This window comes from Triturus cristatus, chromosome 9 (assembly GCF_964204655.1).
Source record: "Triturus cristatus chromosome 9, aTriCri1.1, whole genome shotgun sequence".
Taxonomy (NCBI): domain Eukaryota; kingdom Metazoa; phylum Chordata; class Amphibia; order Caudata; family Salamandridae; genus Triturus; species Triturus cristatus.
In genome coordinates, this window is record NC_140592.1 from 901,165,761 (window position 1) to 901,189,316 (window position 23,556).

A 23,556-nucleotide genomic window follows, 5' to 3' on the forward strand; every position below is an offset into this window, starting at 1 on the left:
GTGTATTAAGCGAAGCATTGTTCTCATGATTGGCACAACGAAACAAGAGTTGTATGAAACAGTTGAATAGGTTCTTGTCTATGCCTTAAGTATCAGTTTGTCATAGTCTTCTTACATTCTTTCTCATGAGAAAATCTTGGCACATGCTCATTAGTGAATATCAGTTTAATTTCCAGTCACATGTTACTGCTTCCATCCACTTGTATTGAGTAAAGGGGTATAAATATGACAAATGTATACATTTTGGAATGCTCCAACTGGTTATGGGTGGAAGCTCTGGTCCATAGAAACGGCAACAGCAATTGCCTTGCATTATTTTACTTGCTGGTTCTGCTGTTTTGTATTAAACACATGTTAGACTTCACTGGCTATCCCAACAGTGGTACTTTTATTGTGCAGTGAGAACAAATGGAAGGAACTGTAAAGTAAAGGAGGCCAACAGTCAGCACAATATCGAAATTAATCAGACTTGTCTACCTTAAAAAGTACATTTCACCTTTTTAGAATGAAAAATAGATCCTAAAAAAGTAGGGGGAGGTCCGATGCGGAATGAAATGGACTCGAAGAAAGAAACATGGCATGGCAGTCCCCCTTCAATAACATTCATGTATTACTTTTGCAATGAGCTCACAACATGTACTATAGGATACAGTCACCCAAAACAAAGAGAATTTGTGCTTAAAATTAAATAGTTAAGTGATGTTAAATAAAACTATCATCTTATTGCCAGCCTGAGTACTGGGAAACATGCACTATTTCTTAACTCCTACACCACCTTTTCTTCCATTGGATACAGGATAAGAGAAGCAGTAATCGAAAACAAAATCGAAAAAAAACATACAAAAGGCACTTTTCTGCTGCACAATGGTAACAAAAGAAAATCGAGACAAGAGGAAACTGTATTGTGCTGTTTTTATTGTGTTTTCAATGGAGAAATACATCATCTGTTTACAAAATAGCTCTTGAAAAATACAAGGAATACAGATACTATAAAACAAAGCAAACTCCAGTCATGAGACACTACGTACATCATGCGAAAGCAACAGTCTGATCTCCAGATTATGAAAACTATATTTAAGAGATTGTGACACCGAAAATACTACGTTTCTAGCCTGGCAAAATCGTTGTTGAGGTGCATGAGTTAAACTGCAAATCTGTCAATGGGTAAACAAATAACAAAAATAAATTTGTGCCCAACAATGTTGGCCTAAAGTTGATAGCTACATAATACGCACAGACATCTTAGACGCGTAACTGTTAGAGTAATCCTTTTCACCTCCGTGTTCTTATGTTGTGACCGGGTAATGGAAGAGTTTTAAATGGGGAAACAAACTGTTTTGCATTCTAGAACTTTAGATACAAGGGAGTCATGAACAAAACACTAAAAGACTACTCAGGCTATTCGAATGATTTTACATGTCCGTTCAAAGTACTTATTTTCGTTTATATTTTCAAAAGGAATAACATTGATGAGCATGTTGAAGGGGGCACACGGTGGTTTTCATAAACATGCTTTTCAACCTGAAACTCCCTTCAGCAATATCTACATCATGAGACAAGAGATATGCATTTGTTTTATCTACATCTGACGATACTATCAACATTTCTGTTTCTTTCTACACTGTCAGCTCTGTTAGTCTGTATAAATGAACAAAGAAAAAAGAGCAGATAATGCAGGGTTATACGTGCATTTGAGAGATTTGTTGGAATGAGGATATTTTTAAATATATTCTGTGGATTTCAAAAGGTGATGGCTATTGACAACACTTGATAACTAGCACAAATTATAAAACGTTTATTAAAATCTATGGGTCAGGGAAGATGCAAGAGGATTTTTTTTGTATTTAAAATACTAAATAGTTTAATGCAGAAAGCACCATTACAGAGTTTACAAAAAGTTATTTCATAGTTAGTGCTAAACTTCCCATCAAGGCAAGATGTGTCATGAGCACAGATTATGAGCCATGACTTCACTCAGCAATGGACCGATTTTGGCGATTGCTTCACAGGAGCCCACAAAGCTTTATTCATCATATATTGTACACTGCATGTTTTGAAGAAAAAGCTTCCATGTACATTGCTTTTGATGCCACTTTGGGTATAAAAGCTGGAAACAATGCACGAAGGAAAACAACTTTTTTCCTGTATGGTTAGTTGAACTCATATCAAAAGAAAGCTAATTTTACAATGGCCACAGATCTGTATGCATCAAAATAATTACATAAATTAAAACAGAGCAAAAATACTTATCTATTTTCAATAAACACTTCCCTGTTATCTTCTCAGAGTGGGGACAACCCTTTGAAATTTATAACCTATTTTTAGAGAAGATACTGCGTTGTCTTTTTGATTAAGTAAGCAGGTTCTTTATATTAATACAGTGACACATTGCACAGGTGCCCTGTACGAACTAATTTGTTCATTACCGGTATAAACCTTTTAAGGAAGCAACAAAAAAAGATGCGATACTACAGATCTAAAACTAGTCCTACCCCTCCAGTTAAAAAAATGAAAAATTACATAAAAGTGCATCATCGGCTGAAAGATTTCTGACGTCAGATGTATTGCAAATAAACAATCTATCCAAAAAGTGTCTAGCATAGACAAATTGTTTTTAAAGGCAGTAATTCCACAAATTATTCAAAATGTAACTGTTGCCAACACAGTAAATGATCCTGCTTCACATACTAACCTGGACTTCAGGCAAAGCGGTGATGACAGCCCAGTGTGTGAGCTTCAGAAAATATGCCTAAATCCATTTTTTAGTCACGTTCTAGTCTTGTAACCTCAGTTCTTTTTTTAGCAGTTGAAGACACGTTGAGCTGGCAAATATGGTTTATGGACCCCTGAGGTTTTGTTTCATTTTCTTATCGATTCAATTTCAGTTTTATTGAATTCTTGACAACAAGGATAGGATTTTCTGGGAGAGCTGGGATATCCGAGAGGTCTGTACTTGATGATCTCTGGAAAATTAAAGACACGCATCAGATAAGCTTCAAAACATAGCACTGACAAGATTCTTCTATTGACAAAACGATTTAGGATTACAAGGCCTTTTCAGAATAGGTCATCTTCAACAATTTTACTTTCCAACATATTCAAAACACATTTAGACTTCTATTTACATCCTGAAAGGCACTGGTATTCAAACGGTGATCGAAGGACTGACTGAGAGACGACTGCGACGGAATTGGGCAGGCTGCCCTTTAAGCTACTGTCCATAAAAGGAACTCTGATAACCAATCGAGTTAAAAAAAATAAAAAAAAGTTGTATTTAAGTGTCTAATTAGTGCGCCCACCATAGGATGCTTCGAAAACGTTTACTCAACGCTTGCTTTTGTAGGCACCATCATTTTTCAAAGATGGTATTTCGTAAAGCACACTTGACACTGAAGATTTTACTCGGTTTGTTTACACACAATATAACATGAAAATAAGTTTGAGCATCAAACTTAACACATCAATCATTGTACGTAAAAAAGAGATCGACACATAACAGACCTCCAGAGATCTCTGCCTGCACTCAAATCCTTGACTATTCATATGAGGGAGTCATATGCGCCCGAACCACTTTTCTTCAAAGAGAACACCTACAGGCTAAATGTACAAACGTTTTCATTTTTGCAGCCTATCTTGCCCTCATTGTTCTCCTGTATAATCATTTACCTCTGAAAAAGCTTTGCAGCTCAGAAGTGACTAAGTCTTGATTCAGACTGGGAATTGCCCACTATCTAGTTGCCTTCCCTACCATGAAAATGTGTCCTCCAGATTCGACTCCTTGCCCATGTGATGGCCAGAGTAAACAAAGCACTGTGCACTTTATGCTGTTCGGTGGTTTTTATGCTGTTTTAGAAGTTACTACTTAGAGCACAAGTTACTACTCGTGTAACGATATATCTGTAAGAGACATAAGTTAGTGATAGATTCCTTACCTTAGAATATTCCCCAAGCGTCAGTCAGGATCCGGAAAGTTTTCTGCTTAGCAGTACCCCTGCACGCCAGTAGGTGGCGCCGTGCGGCTCCGTGCACGTCACTGGCGTGCGCGCTGGGATGACGTCACGGAGGCTACTTAGGCGCCACCCATGCGCGCTTAAGTCAGTTCTGTACACAACTTTCCACGCCGAAACGCAGAGTCATGCGAGAAACTGACCTTTGGTGCATAAAACGAGGGCCCTAAAAGGGGATGACCTTAACCCTAGTAATCAGTTCACAGAACAGGGAGTATGGGAGGGGCGGTAACGAATCTATCACTAACTAATATCTCTGACAGATATAGCGTTACACAAGTAGTAACTTGTGCATCTGAAAGAGACATGTTCGTGATAGATTCCGTACCTTAGAATAGATACCCCAGCAATACCAACCCCAGTGGTGGGTCTGTGAACAAGATTACACCAGATAGTCACGGAGCACAGAACGGCCAAAGAAGCCGTCTCTCCGGACCTGACTGTCAAGGGAGCATTGCTTGGTAAACGTGTGCTGCGAGGCCCACGTAGGTGCCTGACAAATATCCTGCAAGGGGACACTGCGTCCCAAGGCAATAGTGGCTGCAGTTGCCCTGGTCGAATAGGCACGCAGCCCCACAGGAGGCTCCTTCTTGGCCAAGGAGTAACAGGCTTTGATGCACAAAACGACCCACCGGGAAATAGTCCGTTTGTGCACCGCCGACCTCTTTTGGCGCCCACGTAGCCAACAAAGCTGATCATCCACCCGGAACTGCTATGTACGCTGCAGATAGAATGCGAGCGCACGTTTGGGGTCCTGACGGTGGAGCCGCTCCTCTTCCCTTGAAGGAGGCGTAAAAAAGGTGGGCAAAGTGATGGTCTGCCCGATGTGGAAGGGCGTGACAACATTTGGCAAGAAAGAATGATGTGTCCTCAGAACCACCTTGTCCGGATGAACAGAAAGAAAAGGAGGTTTGGAAGAAAGAGCCTGGAGCTCACTCACTCTTCTGGCAGAGGTGATAGCTACCGGGAAAGCCGTCTTGAGAGTAAGAAGATGTAAGGGACAGTTATGAAGGGGCTCAAAGGGAGCGCACATCAGAAAAGTCAAGACAAGATTCAAGTCCCACTGATGCATTATGAAGGGCACAGGTGGGAACGTTTGCGTAATGCCCTTAAGAAAACGGTTAACAACCAGGGACTTAAAAAGAGAAGGCTGATCTGGAAGCCGTAGAAAGGCAGAGATGGCTGAAAGATAACCTTTAACAGTGCCCAGAGCAGAGCCCTGCTGGGCCAAAGAGAGAAGGAACAGAAGAACCTCAGAAAGAGGGTCAGAAAGGGGATCCACAGTCTTAGCTGTGCACCATGCCACAAATCTGTTCCACCTACAGGCGTACATCGTTTTAGTGGAGGGACGCCTGGCTGCCAGGATGACATCACAGACAGCAGGAGGAAGATCGAAAGGTGTCAACTGTCGCCGCTCAATCTCCAAGCATGGAGGTGGAGGCTGGACAGGTTCGGGTGGAGGACCGTTCACTGCTGCTGCGACAGAAGATCCTCCCGAAGAGGCAGACGGATCGGGGGATCGATGCTCATACTGAGTAGCTCGGGATACCATACTTTTCGAGCCCAGTCCGGAGCCACAAGAATAACGTGAGCCCGGTCGCGCCTGATCTTCAGCACTCTGGGCAGAAGTGGTATAGGCGGAAAGGCGTACAACAGGCCGCAGCTCCACTCGAGACGAAAAGCGTCTCAGAGCGAGTGCCGCCTTGGAAATTCCAACGCGCAGAACTGATGGCATTGCACATTCTCTTCGGTGGCGAATAGATCTAACCAAGGCTCTCCCCACTGCAGAAAGAGACCTTGCGCCACCTCCGAGTTCAGATGTCACTCGTGATCCACCATGCACCAGCGGCCGAGTTCTTCTGCCCTGGCGTTCAGACAACCTGCCATGTGTTGAACCACCAAGGTAATGCCTTGATGTCCCAGCCACGTCCAGAGGCGCAGAGCCTCCCGACATAGGGTCCAGGACCCCACCCCGCCCGGTTTGTTGCAATACCACATGGCGGTGGTGTTGTCCGTGAACACCTGCACTACACTTCCCCGGACAGAGGGAAGGAATGCCTTCTGTGCAAGCCGGATCACCCGCAGCTCCAGAAGGTTGATATGGAGCCGGGACTCCGCCGGACACTAGAGGCCTCTGATCTCTGCCTCTCCCATGTGGCCTCCCCAACCCAGGAGGGACGCATCCTTCACTACTGTGTGCTCCGGTTGGGGAAGGGAGAGGGATCTGCCACGGACCCAATCGCGATTCGTGAGCCACCAATGCAATTGCCGTGCAGTGCCCTCCGAGATCTGGATAGGATCGGACAAGCTGCCCTGATGCTGCGCCCACTGGAACTTCAGCTCCCACTGCAGAGCCCGCATATGCCATCTGGCATGCAGCACCAGCGGGATGCAGGAGGCCATCAGGTCCAGCAGCTGGAGTGTCATCATGACAAACCCGGGAAAGAGGCGGAAAGATCAGAACCATAGCCTGAATATCCCGGACTCGCTGTTCGGGAGGATAAACCCAAAACAGCGTCAAATCCAGAACCGCTCCGATGAAAGGGAGCTTCTGAGAGGGACTCAGGTGCGACTTCGGCACATTGATGGAGAACCCCAGCAGATGCAGGAGGTCGGCCGTAGTCTGGAGGTGGGAGACAACTGCCTGGGGCGAACCCACCTTCAACAGCCAGTCGTCGAGGTAGGGGAAGACAGACACCCCGGACCTGCGCAGATGAGCTGCGACCCCCGCCATCACTTTCGGGAACACCCGAGGGGCGCTGGTAAGGTCGAAGGGGAGCACGGCAAACTGAAAATGCTCCTGGCCCACCATATACCACAGGTAACACCAGTGGCCCGGCAGGACAGGGATGTGAAAAAAGGCGTCCTGCAAGTCCAACGCTATCATCCAGTCTCCAGGGTCCAGGGCAGTCAGGACCTGAGCCAGAGTGAAGATCTTGAACTTCTCCTTCCGGAGGAAGCGATTGACGTCCCGGAGGTCCAAGATGGGGCGCAAGCCCTCCTTGTCCTTCTTTGGGACCAGTAAAGTAGTGGGAATAACAACCACGTACTACTTCTGGCCCAGGAACGCTCTCGATGGCCCCCTCGGCCAGGAGGATCGAGACTTCCTGACAGAGAAGAGCCAAATGATCCCCGACATGCGGTGGTATCGAGGTGGCATGGCTGGAGGGGAGGACAGAAAGGGGAGCGAGTAACCATGGCAGATTACCTGCAGCACCCACTTGTCCGACGTGATCTCATGCCAGGGGTGGAGGTGAACCCTGCCACCCACTGGCGTGGGGTGCTCCCTAAAAACCTGGATTAGGAAGGTTTCAAGGCAGAAGCAGCGCGGGTGGAAGTGGACTGAACCCCACGCAGGTTACCAGACCCGCCTCTGCGGAACCCACGTCCGCGGCCTCGCTGAGGCTGGTTCTGCACAGGCTTGCAGGAAGAGCGCGCCTGGGTACCCTTGCCCTGGCCATGAAATGAACGAACCCTGTCGGGGCAGGGTTTTTCGAGGAAAGACCCAAAGACTTGGCCATGGCACGAGAGTCTTTAAAGCGCTCCAGGGCATTGTCAGCCTTATCACCAAAGAGGCGGGAGCCATTGAAGAGCATGTCCATGAGCGAGCTCTGGACATCGGGTGAGAACCCAGAAGAACTCAACCAGGCGTGGCGCCGCAACGCCACCATCGTGGAAATCGCCCTGCCCAACGAATCAGCGGTGTCCAAACCACACCTGATGGCAAACTTCGCCGCATCCTTGTCCTCCGCAATTGCTTGGCAAAGGACAGCCTGGACCTCCTCAGAGCACTGAAGCAGAACCTCTGCCACCGAATCCCACACAGCGTGGGACTAACGGCCCAATAAGCAGGCGGTATTAACCGACCTCAACCACAAACTGGCGGAGGATAACAACCTCTTGCCATATTGGTCCAGCCTCCTAGAGTTCTTATCCGGCGGAGCCGAGGAAAAGGCACTCTGCGAGGTCGATGTCTGAATGACCAGGCTTTCAGGCATGGGGTGAGTGGTCAAGAAGGCGGGATCACCAGGCACCGGGTGATGACGCCTAGCAACGTTCTTATCCACCTGCACCCCTGAGGCCGGCCACAACCAAGTACCCAAGAGGACTTCGGTAAGGGCCTCATAGAAAGGCAGCAGCGGCTCCTCGGTAAGGAGGTTGGTTTTAAGGGCCACTGTAGGGAGGTCGAGATGGAGAGTCTCCGCGTATCGACGCAGCACCATAGATTAGGAAGCGCCCTCCTCCATAGTAGGCGGAGGCGAGGCAAACCCCGGGTCAGAAGACACATCAAGTTCACCGGCATCTTGAAGGTGATCCACCCAAACCTACCGCACAAGGGGGTCCTCTGAGCTGTCCCAGTCCTCATCCGGCTCCGGGGTAGAAGGACCCGGAACCAGATCCCAATGAGGGTCCCAGGTTGAACCGAAATGGTCTGAGAGCTGGGGGAGGGGTGGGATAAACGGCACCCAGTGAGGCGCCTGTGGCGGCGCTGGGGCCGGAGCCAGGGGCGGCGCTGGGGCCGGATCCAAGGGCAGCTCGGGGGCCGGAGCCAGCGGCGTTGCACCTTGTGGCGCAGGAGTCGCGGGCTCTGGATTCAGTGGCTCCGCGGTTGGCGCCGGAGGCGATGCCGCTGGGTCAACAGGAGCTGGACACGGGGCCGCAGGGCCCGCAGGCACACCAGCGGGAATACAAGGCCTAAACAGGCGGTCCAAGGCAGCAAGAAACTCTTGCCTCTGTTCGGGAGTCGCCGACGGACCCTGGTATAGCGGGTAGGCCGCAGGACTCCCAGGCTCCAGAGAAGCCGCAGGGGCGGAGCCCCTGTCTCCCTCGTCTACCTCGAGGGAGCGACAGGTGGACCTCGGAGAGCAAACACGCTTCTTCGACTTCTTATGGCGTCGCTTACTGGAATCTGAAGGTGAAGACCTAGAGTCCGAGGAGTGACGGCTGCGGTCCCGCAAACAGCCCCTAGACCCACAGCGGCGGTGAGAGGAGTGCTGGACCTCCAGCAACTTCTCGCGCCGCTCCCATAATGCCTTCGGGCCATGGCATGGCAGTCCCGACAATCCCGGGAGTCGTGGTTGTTCTCCAGGCAGTAGAGGCAGACATCATGGGGGTCCGCCACATTACGGTGGCACGACCCATAAGACTTAAAGCCGGGCATCCCTAAGTGTACCAGGAAACAAGAGAAGGAGACAAAAAGTCTAAAAAAAAGTGGTAAAAAATTGACCGAGGTACGTGCTCAATCCGGATCTGAGCTTTCGGCGCGGAAAAAGATAGAACTGACATCAGCGCGCATGGGTTTTGCCTAAGTAGCCTCCGTGACGTCATCCCGGCGCGCACAACGCTAGTGACGGGCGCGGAGCCGCACTGCGCCACCTACTGGCGCCCAGGGTTACTGCTAAGCAGAAAACTTTCCGGATCCAGACTGACGCCTGGGGAATAACGTCAATGGCCGACATGGAAGAAAAACACACCCAGCAAAGAAACTAGCGTGAAAAGATAGATCAGCACCTCGCAGGAAGTAGAACTGAACCTCATGGCACGAAAGAACCGCAGGATGCGGCAGTCGACAAGCCAACCCAAAGGACTGGTTAAGTGGTATGGTGGAGAGAACGCGTAGCACCCTCACATGTACCACAGAGGAAGAATACTGCGGAGATCCTTGCCAGTCAGACATGTGGAGTGCATTGAAAGGATGCCCATACACAGCCCGAAAGACACTCCTACGCGGCCAGGAGGAACACCAGGAAGCAAGACAGCAGGAACAGCTGAGATGCGTTCAATAGCAAGGCGGCAACGGGCAGCACAAGCCATGAGGAAGAACATGGCGCAGAAACAGCCTCAAGAAGATGCTGAAACCCGGCCCAACCCAGGCACTAGGGTACGCTAAAAAGTACCCGCAGTTACACAAAGTGGAACTAGGCCAGGCTGTAAGCAACGTTAGCCGGCAGTCCGGAAGAGAGAGAACAGTCCCCTCGCAGGACAATTTATAAGAAAAGACTAGCCTAACAAGGGAGTACTTAGGGCCAACTCACGGGTCCTAGACGCCAGGAAGAGCGGAGTTCAAGGAGAACCGTCTCCACGAGTCCGCCGCATTTAAGAATGCTAGTGGAACATAGAAATCCCTGCGCGAAAGCAGCGGGGATGTGGAGAAAACTGTTGGGGAATAAGCCAAAAGGCCATAACAACCTACAACAGAGAGGCCCACGGCAACTTCCTACTTGGGAGAACAACCCAGAAGGGGCTGGAACCAAAAGACGGACCATAGGACAAAAGCAAGATGCCAGGCTATGTGAGGTAGATACCACACAGCATACACCTAGACCTGGAGTAGAAGCACTACAGACCGAGTGATGCGACCCTGCAGGATGCAGTAAAAAGAGGTATATGAGCCCCAGAGGGATACCCATATTGAAAACTCGACAGGAGAGTACGAAGGCAGACACCTGCCACCAGCCAATACGCCACATAGGGCAAGGGTCAACCCCTGGCAAGAAGGGGTCCTCTTGGCAAAACAGACAGAGGATTTGAAACAAAAACAACCCACCAATACGGCTATACAGACAATACAGAGGCACCAACCCACCTCTGATAAAAACTGGTATGTAAAGGAAGACCGCAACGAAGAAGAAAAGTCAAGCAGTCAGTGGCATGGCAGAATTACGGTAGCCCTGACAGAAGCCTGGAGATCGCCGAGTCAGGGTGGGACCCAAAAAGGTCTATTCCATTAAACGGCATGTCTTGGAGGCTCTCCCGAATATTATCAGGGAAGCGACTGTCACACATCCAGGCATGACGGCGCAACGCCGACCGTGCAAGAGCACGGCCCACAGAGTCTGTGGTATCCAGGGAGGAGCGTATTGAAAAATTAGCCATTTCCTTGCCGTGAAGGACAAGACGGAGTAACTCAGGGCGCAATTCCTCCGGAAGGGAAGGTAGAAGGTTAGCCACAGAGTCCCAGAGTGCAGAGGACGCACGTGCAAACACGCATGTAGTGTTTAAAGCGCGAATGGCCGCGCTAGAATCAGCAAAACAGCTTTCTTCCACATGCATCCAGCCACCTGGATTCCCAAGTGGAAGGAAACAAGGGCAAAGTGGAGGAGTCCTGCAACCCAAAGGCCGCCTGAATTATCAGGCCATGAGCGGTAGGGTGGAGGGACAGGCAAAGTGGATCCCCCGGGATGGTGCCTACCAGCAATGGCCCGATCAACCGGGGCTCCGGAAGAGGGCCGTACTCGCGCGCCACGCTGGGCTTCTAATAAACCACCCACAAGGGGTAGCAACGGCTCCACGGTAATGGGCTAGAGATGGAGCAGATCCATTAAGTGATCTGGGATGAGGGGTACCACAGGAGGCTGAAAGCAGAGGATAGCAGCTGCCCGGATGATAGTCCGCGCATAGGCGGCCCCTAGCTCAGTAGTCACCCTAGGAGGGGACAAGAGGCCGTCTGTAGGAGACGGTTGGAGGCTTATTCTCCCAGTTGCCATAAAGAGCGGGGCTGGGGAACGACCCAAAGGCCATGCCACACTAGGGACCTGCACCAGTGGCCCCAACCAGGGGAAGCAGCAGCAGCCTCCGAAAAGGCTGTAGCTGATACCAGAGTCGCCTGACCCCACTGAGGGGACAGAAACGAGGAATCCGGAGGGAGGTCAACCCCAGGCATGGATGCCGGTGTCGATGAACGAATGGACACCGGCGGCGAGGGATGCGTCCACAGCGGCGTCGGCGGGTGCCATGTTGGAGTCGGCTGGACAGACAGCCTATACGATGGACGCTACCTCGACCGACATCGGATGATGTGTTGCCCCAAACCTGGGATCAGGCTTAGAGCTTGGTGTGGGTTTGGACGCCGAGCCAGTCATTGGGTCTGACGTGGTGCCCGGCTCTTCGACGCCGCTCCCTCCGTCCGCGCAGGAAGCCGCCCAGGGTTATGCGTTGACTGGCGGTGTTAGCCTGGCGTCGCGCCCAGCGTCGCCAACGCAGCACGTGCAGGAAGCTGCCCAGGGCTATGCGCTGACTGGCGGTATGTGCTAGAGCGACCAGGATGGACTGGGCCACGGCCCAACGTCGTCGCCTCGGCTCCAGTCAGTGCACACAACCCTGGTCGGGGAAGGATCTGCCGACGAGGGCCTGGCCGGAGTACCCTCCGCCTCTGTGAGGCCCGAAGGCACTCCAGGGAGAGAGGGGGACTCAAAGTAGGCCTGAAGAGCGCAGGAGTAGTCCTCCATTTGGGCGTGCGTCGCTCCAACTCCTGGAAAAGGAGGGTATGGAGGAGGTGACCTCCGGGCGCCCGTAGATGACCCCTTACAAGAGGAATGGGCGCCAGCAGCACGCCTATGAGAGGTGGACCTCAGTGGACGCTTGTGGCTCCGCTTACCTTTTTTAGGGCACCAGGAGCGGCATCGAGGACGGGAAGAAGTTGGGCCGGACAGCCGTGCGGCCAACAACTTCATACAGTGTTCCCGTAGGGACTTCAGCTTCATCTGTTGACAGTCGCCGCATTGTTTGGAATCGTGGTGCACATCAAGGCACCACATGCAAATAAGGTGCGGGTCAGTGCCAGACATCTGACGCGCACAGGCCTCACAGGCTTTGAACCCGGAGGGCATTGCACACTGTTCCGGTACGACACCAACGGTGCCGAAAAGGCCCAAAACAAGGCCAGGAACTGCTGGTTTCCAGGGTCCGCGTCGTGACGCAGAAAAGAAGAAAACTGATGTTGGCGCACCGAGCGCGGGGCATATATGGCTCCGCTGACGTCACCTCTATGGACGACGTCAGGGTGGAGCCGTACGGCGCAGCCACCCAGTGCACAGAGGTGTTGCTGCGCAAACATTTTCGGACCAGTCTGACGCCTGGGGATTTTCCAAGTTAAGGAATCTGCGGCTAGACGTCTATCAGATAAGGCTGTCTTAACCATCAGAAGCCTTAAAGATCAGCTCTGCATGCGTTCGAAAGGGGAACACATAAGAAACGTTAACACCAAATGCACAAGTTACATACCTTCGGTAACGATATATCTGTAAGAAACATCAGTAGCGATAGATTCCTTACCTTAGAATTACCCCCAGCTGACGTCAGTTCTGTACACAACTTTCCGCGCCAGGAACGCAGAGCCATGCAAGAAACTGACCACTGGTGCCATGAAACTAGGGCCCTCAAAGGGATGACCTTAACCATAGTAATCAGTTCGCAGAACGGGGAGGATGGGTGGGACGGTAAGGAATCTATCACTACTAATGTTTCTTACAGATATATCGTTACCGAAGGTAAGTAACTTGTGCATCTGAAAGAAACACGTAGTGATAGATTCCTCACCTTAGAATAGATACCCAAGCAATACCGACCCCAATGGTGAGTCTGCGAACCAAGATCACACCAGAAAGTCCTGGAGAACAGAACGGCCAAAGAAGCCCTCTCTTCGGACTTGGCTGTCCAGCCAGTAATGCTTGGTAAACTTGTGCGAGGCCCATGTAGCTGCCTGACAGATGTCATGCAATTGAACCCCCCGTCCCAAAGCAGTAGTGGCTGCTGTCGCCCTGGTAGAATGGGCACGCAGCCCCACCGGAGGCTCCCTTTAAGCCAAAGAATAACAAGCCTTTATGCATAGAACGACCCACTGAGAGATGTCCGCTTGTGCACAGCCCGACCTTTCTTGGCACCCAAGTAGCCAACAAAGAGCTGGTCATCCACCCGGAACTGTTGTGTGCGGTTCAGGTAGAATGAGAGCGCACTTTTTGGGTCCAGACGGTGGAGCCTCTCTTCCTCTTTTGAGGGATGCGGAGGCGGAAGGAAGGTGGGCAAAGTGATGGTCTGCCTGACATGAAAGGCAGTGACAACCTTCGGCAGAAAAGATGGACGAGTTCTTAGAACCACTTTGCCCGGATGGACAAGGAGGTTTAGAAGAAAGAGCCTGGAGCTCACTCACTCTTCTGGCAGAAGTGATGGCCACCAGGAAAGCTGTCTTTAAAGTGAGAAGACTAAGAGGACAGTTGTGAAGGGGCTCAAAGGGAGCACACATCAGATATGCCAGAACCAGATTCAAGTTACACTGAGGCATTATGAATGGAACAGGAGGAAAAAGATGAGTAATGCCTTCCAAGAATCTATTTACAACCGGGGACTTGAAAAAGGAAGGTTGATCTGGAAGCCGTAAAAAGTCTGAAATGGCCGAAAGATAGCCCTTAATAGTGCTGAGATCAGAGACCTGCTGGGCCAAAGAAAGGAGGAATAGAAGGAGCTCTGAAAGAGGAGCAGAAAGGGGATCCACAGCCTTTGCTGTGCACCATGCCACAAACTTATTCCACCTGCAGGCGTGTACCGGCTAAGTGGAGGTACACCTGGCTGCCAAGATTACATCACAAACTTCAGGAGGCAGGTCAAAAGAAGTCAACTGCCGCCGCTCAATCTCCACGCAAGGAGGTGGAGGCTGGACAGGTTCGGGTGGAGGACCGTCCCCTGTTGCTGCGACAGAAGATCCTCCCGAAGAGGCAGTTGGATCGGGAAATTGATAGCCATGCTGAGTAGCTCAGGATACCATACTCTTCGAGCCCAGTCCGGAGTCACAAGGATGACTTGGGCCCGGTCGCGCTTGATCTTCAGCACTATGGGTAGAAGTGGTATAGGCGGAAAGGCGTATAGTAGACCATAACTCCACTTGCGACGAAAAGAGTAGCCTAGCGAGTGCCGCCTTGGAAATTCCAATGCGCAAAACTGATGACATGGCTCGTTCTCTTCGGTGGCCAATAGATCTAACCAAGGTTCTCCCCACTGCTGAAAGAGACCTTGCGCCACGTCCGAGTTCAGACGCCATTCGTGATCCATCATGCACCGGCGGCTGAGTTCGTCCGCCCTGGCGTTCAGAGAACCTGCCAAGTGTTGAACCACCAGGGAAATGCCCTGATAGTTCTAGCCATGTTCAGAGGTGCAGAGCTGCCATAGGCTCCATGACCCTACCTCGCCCTGTTTGTTGCAGTACCACATGGCGGTGGTGTTGTCTGAACACCTGCACTACTTTTCGCTTGACAGAGGGAAGGAATGTCTTCAGTGCAAGTCGGATCGCCCGAAGCTCCAGAAGGTTGATATGGAGCCTGGACTCTGCCGTGGACCAGAGTCCTCTGATCTCCGCCTCTCCCACGTGGCCACCCCAGCCCAGAAGGGACGCATCAGTCACAACTTTGTGTTCCGGTTGGGGAAGGGAGAGGGATCTGCCATTGACCCAATCGAGATTCGTCAGCCACCACTGCAATTGAAGTGCAGTGCCCGCCGAGATCTGGACGTGATCGGACAGGTTGCCCTGATGCTGTGCCCACTGGAACTTGAGGTCCCACTGCAGAGCCCGCATATGCCATCTGGCATGATCCACTAACAGGATGCAGGAGGCCATCAGGCCCAGTAGCCGGAAGGTCATCCTGACAAACCTGGGATAGAGGCTGAAAGATAGGCATCATCGCCTGAATATCCCAGACTTGCTGCTCGAGAGGATAAACCCGAAAGTGCGCCGAGTCCAGAACCGCTCCGATGAAGAGGAGCTTCTGAGAGGGAATCCGGTGCAACTTCGGCACGTTGATGGAGAACCCCAGCAAATGCAGGAGTCCAGCCGTAGTCTGGAGGTGGGAGACGACTGCCTGGGGCGAACCCGGCTTCAACAGCCAGTCGTCGAGGTAGGGGAAGACAATACCCGGACCTGCGCAGATGAGCTGCGAGCACGGCCATCACCTTCGTGAACACCCGAGGGACGCTGGTAAGGCCGAAGGCGAGCATGGCAAACTGTGAACCGCAGGTAACACCGGTGGGCCGGCAGGACGGCGATGTGAAAATATGCGTCCTGCAAGTCTAACGCTACAATCCAGTCTCCAATGTCGAGGGCAGCCAAGACCTGAGCCAGAGTCAACATCTTGAACTTCTCCTTCCGGAGGAAGCGATTGACGTTCGAGGTCCAAGGTCCAAACCCCCCTTGTCCTTCTTGGGGACCAGAAGGTAGTGGGAATAACAACCACGTCCTACTTCTGGCCCAGGAACGCACTCGATGGCCTCCTTGGCTAAGAGGGCTGTGACTTCCTGCTGGAGAAGTGCCAAGTGTTCCCCCGACATGCGGTGGTACTGAGGTGGCATGGCTGGAGGGGTGGATTGAACCCTTGCGGATGATCTGCGACACCCACTTGTCCGATGTGATAACGTGCCAGTGGAGAAGGTGATGGCGGATCCTGCCACCCACTGGCGTGGGGTGTCCCCAAGCCTCGGATTAGGAAGGTTTGGATGTAGAAGCAGCGGAGGTGGACTGACCCCCACACTGATTCCCGTACCCGCTCCTGCAGAAACCGTGACCGCGCTGAGGCTGGGTCTGCACAGGCTTGCTGAAGGACCGTGCCTGGGCACCCCTTCCGTGGCCACGAAAGGAACGAAAACCAGGAGTGGCTGGGCTTTTCGTGGAAAGACATAAGGACTTGGCCGTGGCCCGCGACCTTTATCGCCAAACAGACGAGCGCCATCAAAGGGCATGTACATGAGGGAGCCTTGGACATCTGGCAAGAACCCGGTAGATCTCAACCAGGCGTGGCGACGAAGCGCTACAGTCGTAGCAATTGCTCTACCTAGTGAGTCTGCGGTGTCCAACCCACAACGAATGGCGAACTTAGGCAACAGCTTGGGACGGGACAGCACAGCTTGGGTCTCTTCAGGACACTGAGGCAACACCTGTGCAACTGTATCCCACACCGCATGGGAATAGCGACCCAATAGGCAGGCGGTGTTCACCGACCGCAGCCCTAAGCTGGCTGAAGAGAACAACCGCTTGCTGAACTACTCCAGCTTCTTAGAGTCCTTATTCTCTACATTTACATGAAATGTTTCCCTGGTTTGTTTCCCCTATGGATTCAATCCTGTGCAATTAACGGTGTCACCACACATATATGTATATTTGTCCTTTGAATAATACTCTTGAGACGTTGTTTGTTACAGATTATTGCCCTGGTCTCTTTAGGGTTTATGGGCTACCTCCTGTAGTCTGTTACTACTTGTCTATGCGGACAGAGGTCCACTCTTGAAGGAAGCTGCAATTACAACAAGCCATTGAGGGGAACCCTGTATTTGCTGTCAAGACACACTGCAGCTGACTACGTCGTCTGCAGGGCTTCCCTGCTAGCTAGCATGAGCAGAGAGTCTCAAGAAGATTACATTACGTGCAAAGGGCTCTCCCTCAGTTTACTGCCTCACAAGGTCAGTAACATGCAGGGTGAAGCCAAAGGGTTCTTATAAGAGGTGAACGGGTGGGGCAGAGCCTCAGAGTAGTAGTTAATTTGCTTGGTAGTCAAGGACTCAAACAGCAACAGCACTGTGGGGCTGGTGTCCAGGCCTTTTACGCGTGGTGATTTTAATGGTTGACAACACTTCCGGAGCATAGTATTACAAGAGGTCCCATGTAGACGGAGCACTGATGCTGTGAAGCCTTAATAATTTACCCACAGCCAACACTGAAGTTTTATATGGTCAAAGCCAAGGCCGCTTCAACTCTTTTTAGCCGCCTGTGCTGCTGGCAAAGATCACCCGTGGGCAACTTTCGCTCATGCTGTTCTCCAGGAGTTTTGGCATGGCTCAGGCAATCCACAGATGGTGTCAATCTATACGATCCCCCCCCCACCTCATCCCTTTTCATACATCTCCAAAGGGCACTATCCCCCAATGTTGTTCGCAAGCCAGTGATATCCCCTTCTCACCCACCATTGTCCATCATTCAGCTACTAGCACAGGTCTTACTGACGCACTACGGAAAAGATGAATGGTGGTTGATGACTGGCTACAAAGTTCAAGAGCGATACATGGGTGGTCTTTTTGGGCTCCCTCTGTCCTCCACACCACATAAACAGAGTTTGAGAGCTTAACATAGAGCTTTGGCTTGGTATTCAATAGGGATAGTAGCTAATCCTGGCCCTCAAGCAGTACATTGGCACAGTGATGGACAAGTTACTTACCTTCGGTAACGGCTTATCTGTTAGAGACAGGATCTAGCCACAGATTCCTTATCTTATTCCTTCTCCCCTGGGAACAGACTAGATCCGGACTTTTTTTCTGCAGCACCTTTGCAAGTCTGTAGAGGGCGTCCAGTGACTGTAGTGACGGTTGTCTCTTGAATGTGACGTCAATGAAGTCCACATAAGCCTTTCCCCAATGGATTGACGTCAGTTTCTTTTGTGACTATTTTCGCACCAACAACGCGGAGCCACACAGGGAAACAGTCAATGGAAACTGTGTAAAAGGAAAAGACCTGCAGTAGCATACAAAGAGGGGGATCTGGTAGACAACAGAGACCTCACTTGGCATAGCGGGGAGGATGTGTGGGCAGAGACATCTAGCCTTAGATTCCTTATCTTAGAATCAGATATCCAAACAATACCATCCATGGAGGAGGGGTAGCAAACTGACCTCACCAAAGATCCCCAAATAGGAAAAGCCGGTCCAAAAGAAAGAAGGGGACCAGACTATCCAAAAATTACAGGTGAAGCAAGATGCTCACCAAAAGGACTGCTCTCCAAGGACGACTACGGAAGCCCGTAGGGAGTAGAAAGCTATAAGACCGTGAGAACACTGTAGAGAACAAGCAAAAGAGGCAGTCCCAAAAGGGGATATAACCTAAGATCGGGGAATGCAAAGGGATCAAGGACAATAGGCATAGAGGCCAGGCTCAAACCAAATGGAAGGACATATGCAGCGTGTTCGGGAGGTGCTCTGCCAGAAGATGAACTCTGTGATGGATTGCCCAATGCCAAATGGTCTGAGAGTGGTGTGACAGTTACAGAGAATGCCCCTCCCTCCCCCCCCCTCTGTTTTAGTACATAGCTGTCATATTGTCTGTGCGGACTAGGACAACTTTCCCTATGAGGGCAGTTCGAAAAGCTTTCAGTGCTAGATACACAGCTAGAAGCTCGAGATAGTTGATGTGAAGACTTTTGTGCTTGCTGTTCCATAGTCCCTGTATTGTCAAATTGTGGAGATGGGCACCCCAAACTGTGAGAGATGAGTTTGCTGTTAGCACGATCTGTGGAACAGGGTCGATGAAGGGATGCCCTTTTCATAAGTTTTGTGTGTTCCAACACTGCAGAGTGATGGGTGCAGCTGTCTACCAACACTAGATCTGTTAATTCACCCAGAGTCTGATTTCACTGCAATGCATGATGCCATCATTCCTAACAGTTGCATGAAAGTTCTGACTGCTAAGTTTTGATGGGTCTGAAACTGTAGTAGCAGAGTTTGAATGTTTCGAATTCTGGTTGCATTGGGAGAGGGTAGAGCTGTGCAGGTGTTTAGTCGTTCCCAGATAGGACTGCATTTGTGAAGGCTTAAGATTAGACTTCTGTGCATTGACCGTGAAACCCAATTGGTGGAGTATGTCTAATGTAGTCTGAGTGTGTTGCAAACACTTTTGGTGTGTGCTGGCCATGAATAGGTTGTCTTCTTAGATGTGCTGCCATTACTGCTAGACAATTTGTGAATACTATGGGGGCAGTAGTTACTCCCAACGGGAGTACTTTGAATTGATAAGGTTTTCCTGTTATCACAAATCTGAGATATTTGCGATGTGCTGGGTGAACTGGAATGAGAAAGTATGCGTCTTAAATCAAGTGTGGACATAAAATCGCTTTCCTGTAGCAGCGGAAGCGCCTGTTGAAGCGTGACCGTGTGGAAATGTTCTGACAGCAAGTACAGATGTAACCTCCTTAGATCAAAAATTGGTCTTAACCCCTTCACTGCTAGGCCTCTCCCCCTCCCCCTGTGATAAGCCTTTTTTGGGGCTATTTGGGGTAGTTTGTGCTTAGGCTCCTGTAACTTTTTGACCACATAAGGTATTCATGCCAAATGTACGTCCTTTCCTTCCATCATGGGGATTCTAAAGGTACCCATGGTTTGTGAATTCTCCTGGAGGGGGGCCCAGAAGTTAGCCAAAATACAGCTACATTTTGTTTTTTGGGGAAAAATTGGCAAAAAGTGCTGCAAATAAAAGGGTCTGGTGTTTTCCCTGCAAATGTTATCAACAAAGGGTTTGTGGTGCTGAAATCACCATCTTCCCGGGACTGGCAGACTTTTGTCAGAAAACCAACTTTTTCTACACAGTTTTGGCATTTTGCTGGGACATAGCCTATTTTTGCTATTTTTTGTGCTTTCAACCTTCTTCCAGTTAATGGTAGAAATGGGTATGAAAGCAATAATAGATCCTGGAAAGCTATACATTTCAGAAAAGTAGACAACATTCTAAATTCAGCAAGGGGTCATTTGTGTAGATCCTTCAAGTTTTTTTTATAGAAACTAACAGTTGAAAATAGGACAAATTGAAAATGAGTGAAAAAATCAGCCATTTGTGCCAACGTTTTCACCAGTAACTTCTTCTAAGTATGACAGATTTTTTAAAGCAATATACCGTTACATCAACTGGAACTTTCTGGTTGTGGGGATATATAGGACTTTTAGGTTCACCAAGAATCCAGAGCCAATAACGGAGCAGCGTATTGCAATGTTTTTTTATTGTTTACAGGGTATATAGCAATTAATTTGGGAAAATATATACAGTGAAAAATCGGGATGAAAGACGTCTATGTATTTCTGATATTGGAACAAAATATAGAGTTTAGAAACAGTAGCTATTTGCACATCTCCGAAATTGTGAGTACCAATACTAGCGTGTTTGTATTCTCTACTGTCTCACCGACTTCATTCTTGGGAAAGCATAGCAGGTGGTTGTAACCCGGGTGGTCCCTAAGGGCTACTTCCCTCAATGCGTGTAGGGCCAGAAAGCAATATATGTTCAAATGCGATGCACAAGGGAGTATTGGCTTATCATATCTGTGTATTTAATCAGATATATATATATATATATATATATATATATATAATCTACTGGCGGTCGCCAGTAGATAGTTATAGTTAGGACCGTGTTTCCATAGGAAATCCACAACATTCTATTTGGAATAACTTTGGCGCCGGTTGACGAATCCTCGTGAAATTTTCAAAATAGGTGGGGCGCTCCGCTCCGCTCCGCTCCTACCCTGAAAGTCTCGGGGGGATTCGTCAAGCGGGGGTTGAGAAAAACAGGGGGTCCCAAAACGCGTTTTCCCCATGTTATTTTCCATAGGGACCTTTAGTCCAAGGTACAGCCCGAACGTCTGAACAGAATTACTTGAAATTTGGCAGAGAGGTAGTCCTCAGCTCAGGGATGTGCCTTTTGCATATATGGAGTCAATCTGTTCAGTAGTTCCTGAGAAAATTGCAGTTAGAAGCACATACATATCTAAAGCCGCGCACCGTGCGCGCAACGTGCGAGCACCCCAACGTGCGCAAGCATAATTCTGATTGGTGGTTACATGTTAGTCAACGTTCGAATCGGTCGATATCAGGAAGTGTCGGCCGCCATTTTGTTTGTTTTCAGTGCGAGAGTGAAAAAGGAAGGTGGCGAACATGAAAAGGGGGCAGGGTAGAGAGTTCCTGACCCCCTAGCCTTTGTCAGGGGGTCCCTGAAGGACCCCGAAGGCAGAAAAAAACATTTTAATTTTTTTTAAAAAAATCGCGGGGTGCACGGTGAAAAACCAAGAAAATAAAATAAATAATACGTAGTTTATTGTAAAATAAATATATAAAAAAAATAATACATACATACCTTAGCATTTAAAAAACCGTACAAATTCACTGAAAAAACCATAGGTTTCACACACGTTATAGTTAGGAATTAGCATTTAAAAAACCTTGCAAATTCACTTAAAAAACCATAGGTTTCACACATGTTATAGTTAGGTGGATATTTCACTCGCAAAAAACTAATGAAATTCCCCCGTTATAGTTAGTTCAGATAACTGTAACTCGCGCGCCCGCCACTCTATCACAAGGATGATGTCATCAGTGATGTCATGAGTGATGCCACTGACCATGTCATGAGTGATGTAATATGTGACGTCATGAGCAGTGGATTGCGGGCGCGCGAGTTATAGTTATCTGAACTAACTATAACAGGGGAATTTCATTGGTTTTTTACGAGTGAAATATCCACCTAACTATAACTTGTGTGAAACCTATGGTTTTTTAAGTGAATTTGCAAGGTTTTTTAAATGCTAATTCCGAACTATAACGTGTGTGAAACCTATGGTTTTTTCAGTGAATATATATATATATATATATATATATATATATATATATATATATATATATATATATATATATATATATTCACTTAATAAACCATAGGTTTCACACACGAACATACAGTCAGGGGGAAGATTTAGGTATCCAAATTCTAGGATTTCAGGAGCCAGATCGCAAGGTAGAGCTGCGCTGGGTCCGGGTGTTTGATCTCTCCATGGTTCTGGGTTAAGAGGTGTGGAGAGGTGTGTAGTTTTTGGTGCGGTACTACAGATAGTTCCAGCAGTGTGGTATACCACGGTTGTCTGGCCCACGTTGGAGCTACTAGGATTAGTGTGAGGGAGTGTTGTTGTAGTTTGCGCACCACTAGGAGGAGAGGCGGAAAAGCGTACGCAAATCTGCCTGACCAGTTCATCCATATCGCATTTCCTTTGGACAATGGGTGTGGGTATCTGGCGGTGAAGCTTGGGCATTTGGCGTTTTCGTGGGTGGCGAAGAGGTCTATCTGTGGATGCCCCCACATTTGAAGGTACGGGTGAAGAACTTGCGGGTGAAGCTCTCACTCGTGGATCTGTTGTGTCTGCCTGCTGAGCAGATCTGCCACTGTGTTTTGGACTCCTGAGACATGCTGAGCTAGGAGAAAGATTTTCTGGGGTATTGCCCATTTCCATATGCTCTGTGCTAGGTGAGAGCGGTGGAGAGTGTGTGCCGCCTAACTTTTAATATAATACATGGCTGTCATGTTGTCTGTTCGGATCAGGACTGCCTTGCCTGAAATTTGAGTTTGAAAAGATTTTAGGGCTAAGAAGATTGCTAGTAACTCCAGATGGTTGATATGGAGTAACTTTTGTTGAGGTGTCCACTTGCCCTGTGTGGTGAGATGTAGTAGATGAGCTCCCCAGCCGGAGAGCGATGCGTCCGTTGTCAGTACTATTTGAGGAACCGGGTCCAGGAACGGTCGACCTTTGGAAAGGTTTGTGGTGTTCCACCACTGCAGAGAGCGATGGGTGCGACCGTCTACCAACACCAGATCTGTTAATTGACCCTAGGCCTGGTTCCATTGGCGCGCTAAGCACTCTTGGAGAGGACGTATCGAGTCTTGCGTGAGGCACTATGAAAATGCAAGAGGCCATCATCCCTATTAGTTGCATAAACACTCAAGCTGGAAAGGAGTGTTGTGCTATGAATTTTGTGCGTAGAGCTTGAATGCTTGCAATCCTGGCAGGATTGGGGTAGGCTAGTGCTCTTGAGGTGTCTATGGTGGCACCGAGGTATTGTTTTATGTGGGATGGTTGGAGATGGGACTTCTGGTGGTTTACTGTGAAGCCCAGCTGGTGGAGTAGTTGAATGGTGGTAGACGTGTGTTGTACACACCGATTTTATGACCTGGCTTTTATCAGCCAGTCGTCTAAGTATGGGAATACGTGGA

General features: G+C 49.4%; 1 protein-coding gene across 1 annotated transcript in view; it reads right to left on the bottom strand.

Moving 5' to 3' along the window:
- Positions 1 to 895: 895 nt before the first annotated feature.
- Positions 896 to 23,556, bottom strand: part of PAPOLA (poly(A) polymerase alpha) — an 868,351-nt gene continuing 845,690 nt past the window's right edge. Inside the window, exon 22 of the mRNA XM_085626434.1 lies at positions 896 to 2,963. Coding sequence (XP_085482560.1) covers positions 2,868 to 2,963 — 96 coding nt within the window. The 3' untranslated portion in view covers positions 896 to 2,867. The remainder of the gene's footprint in view (positions 2,964 to 23,556) is intronic.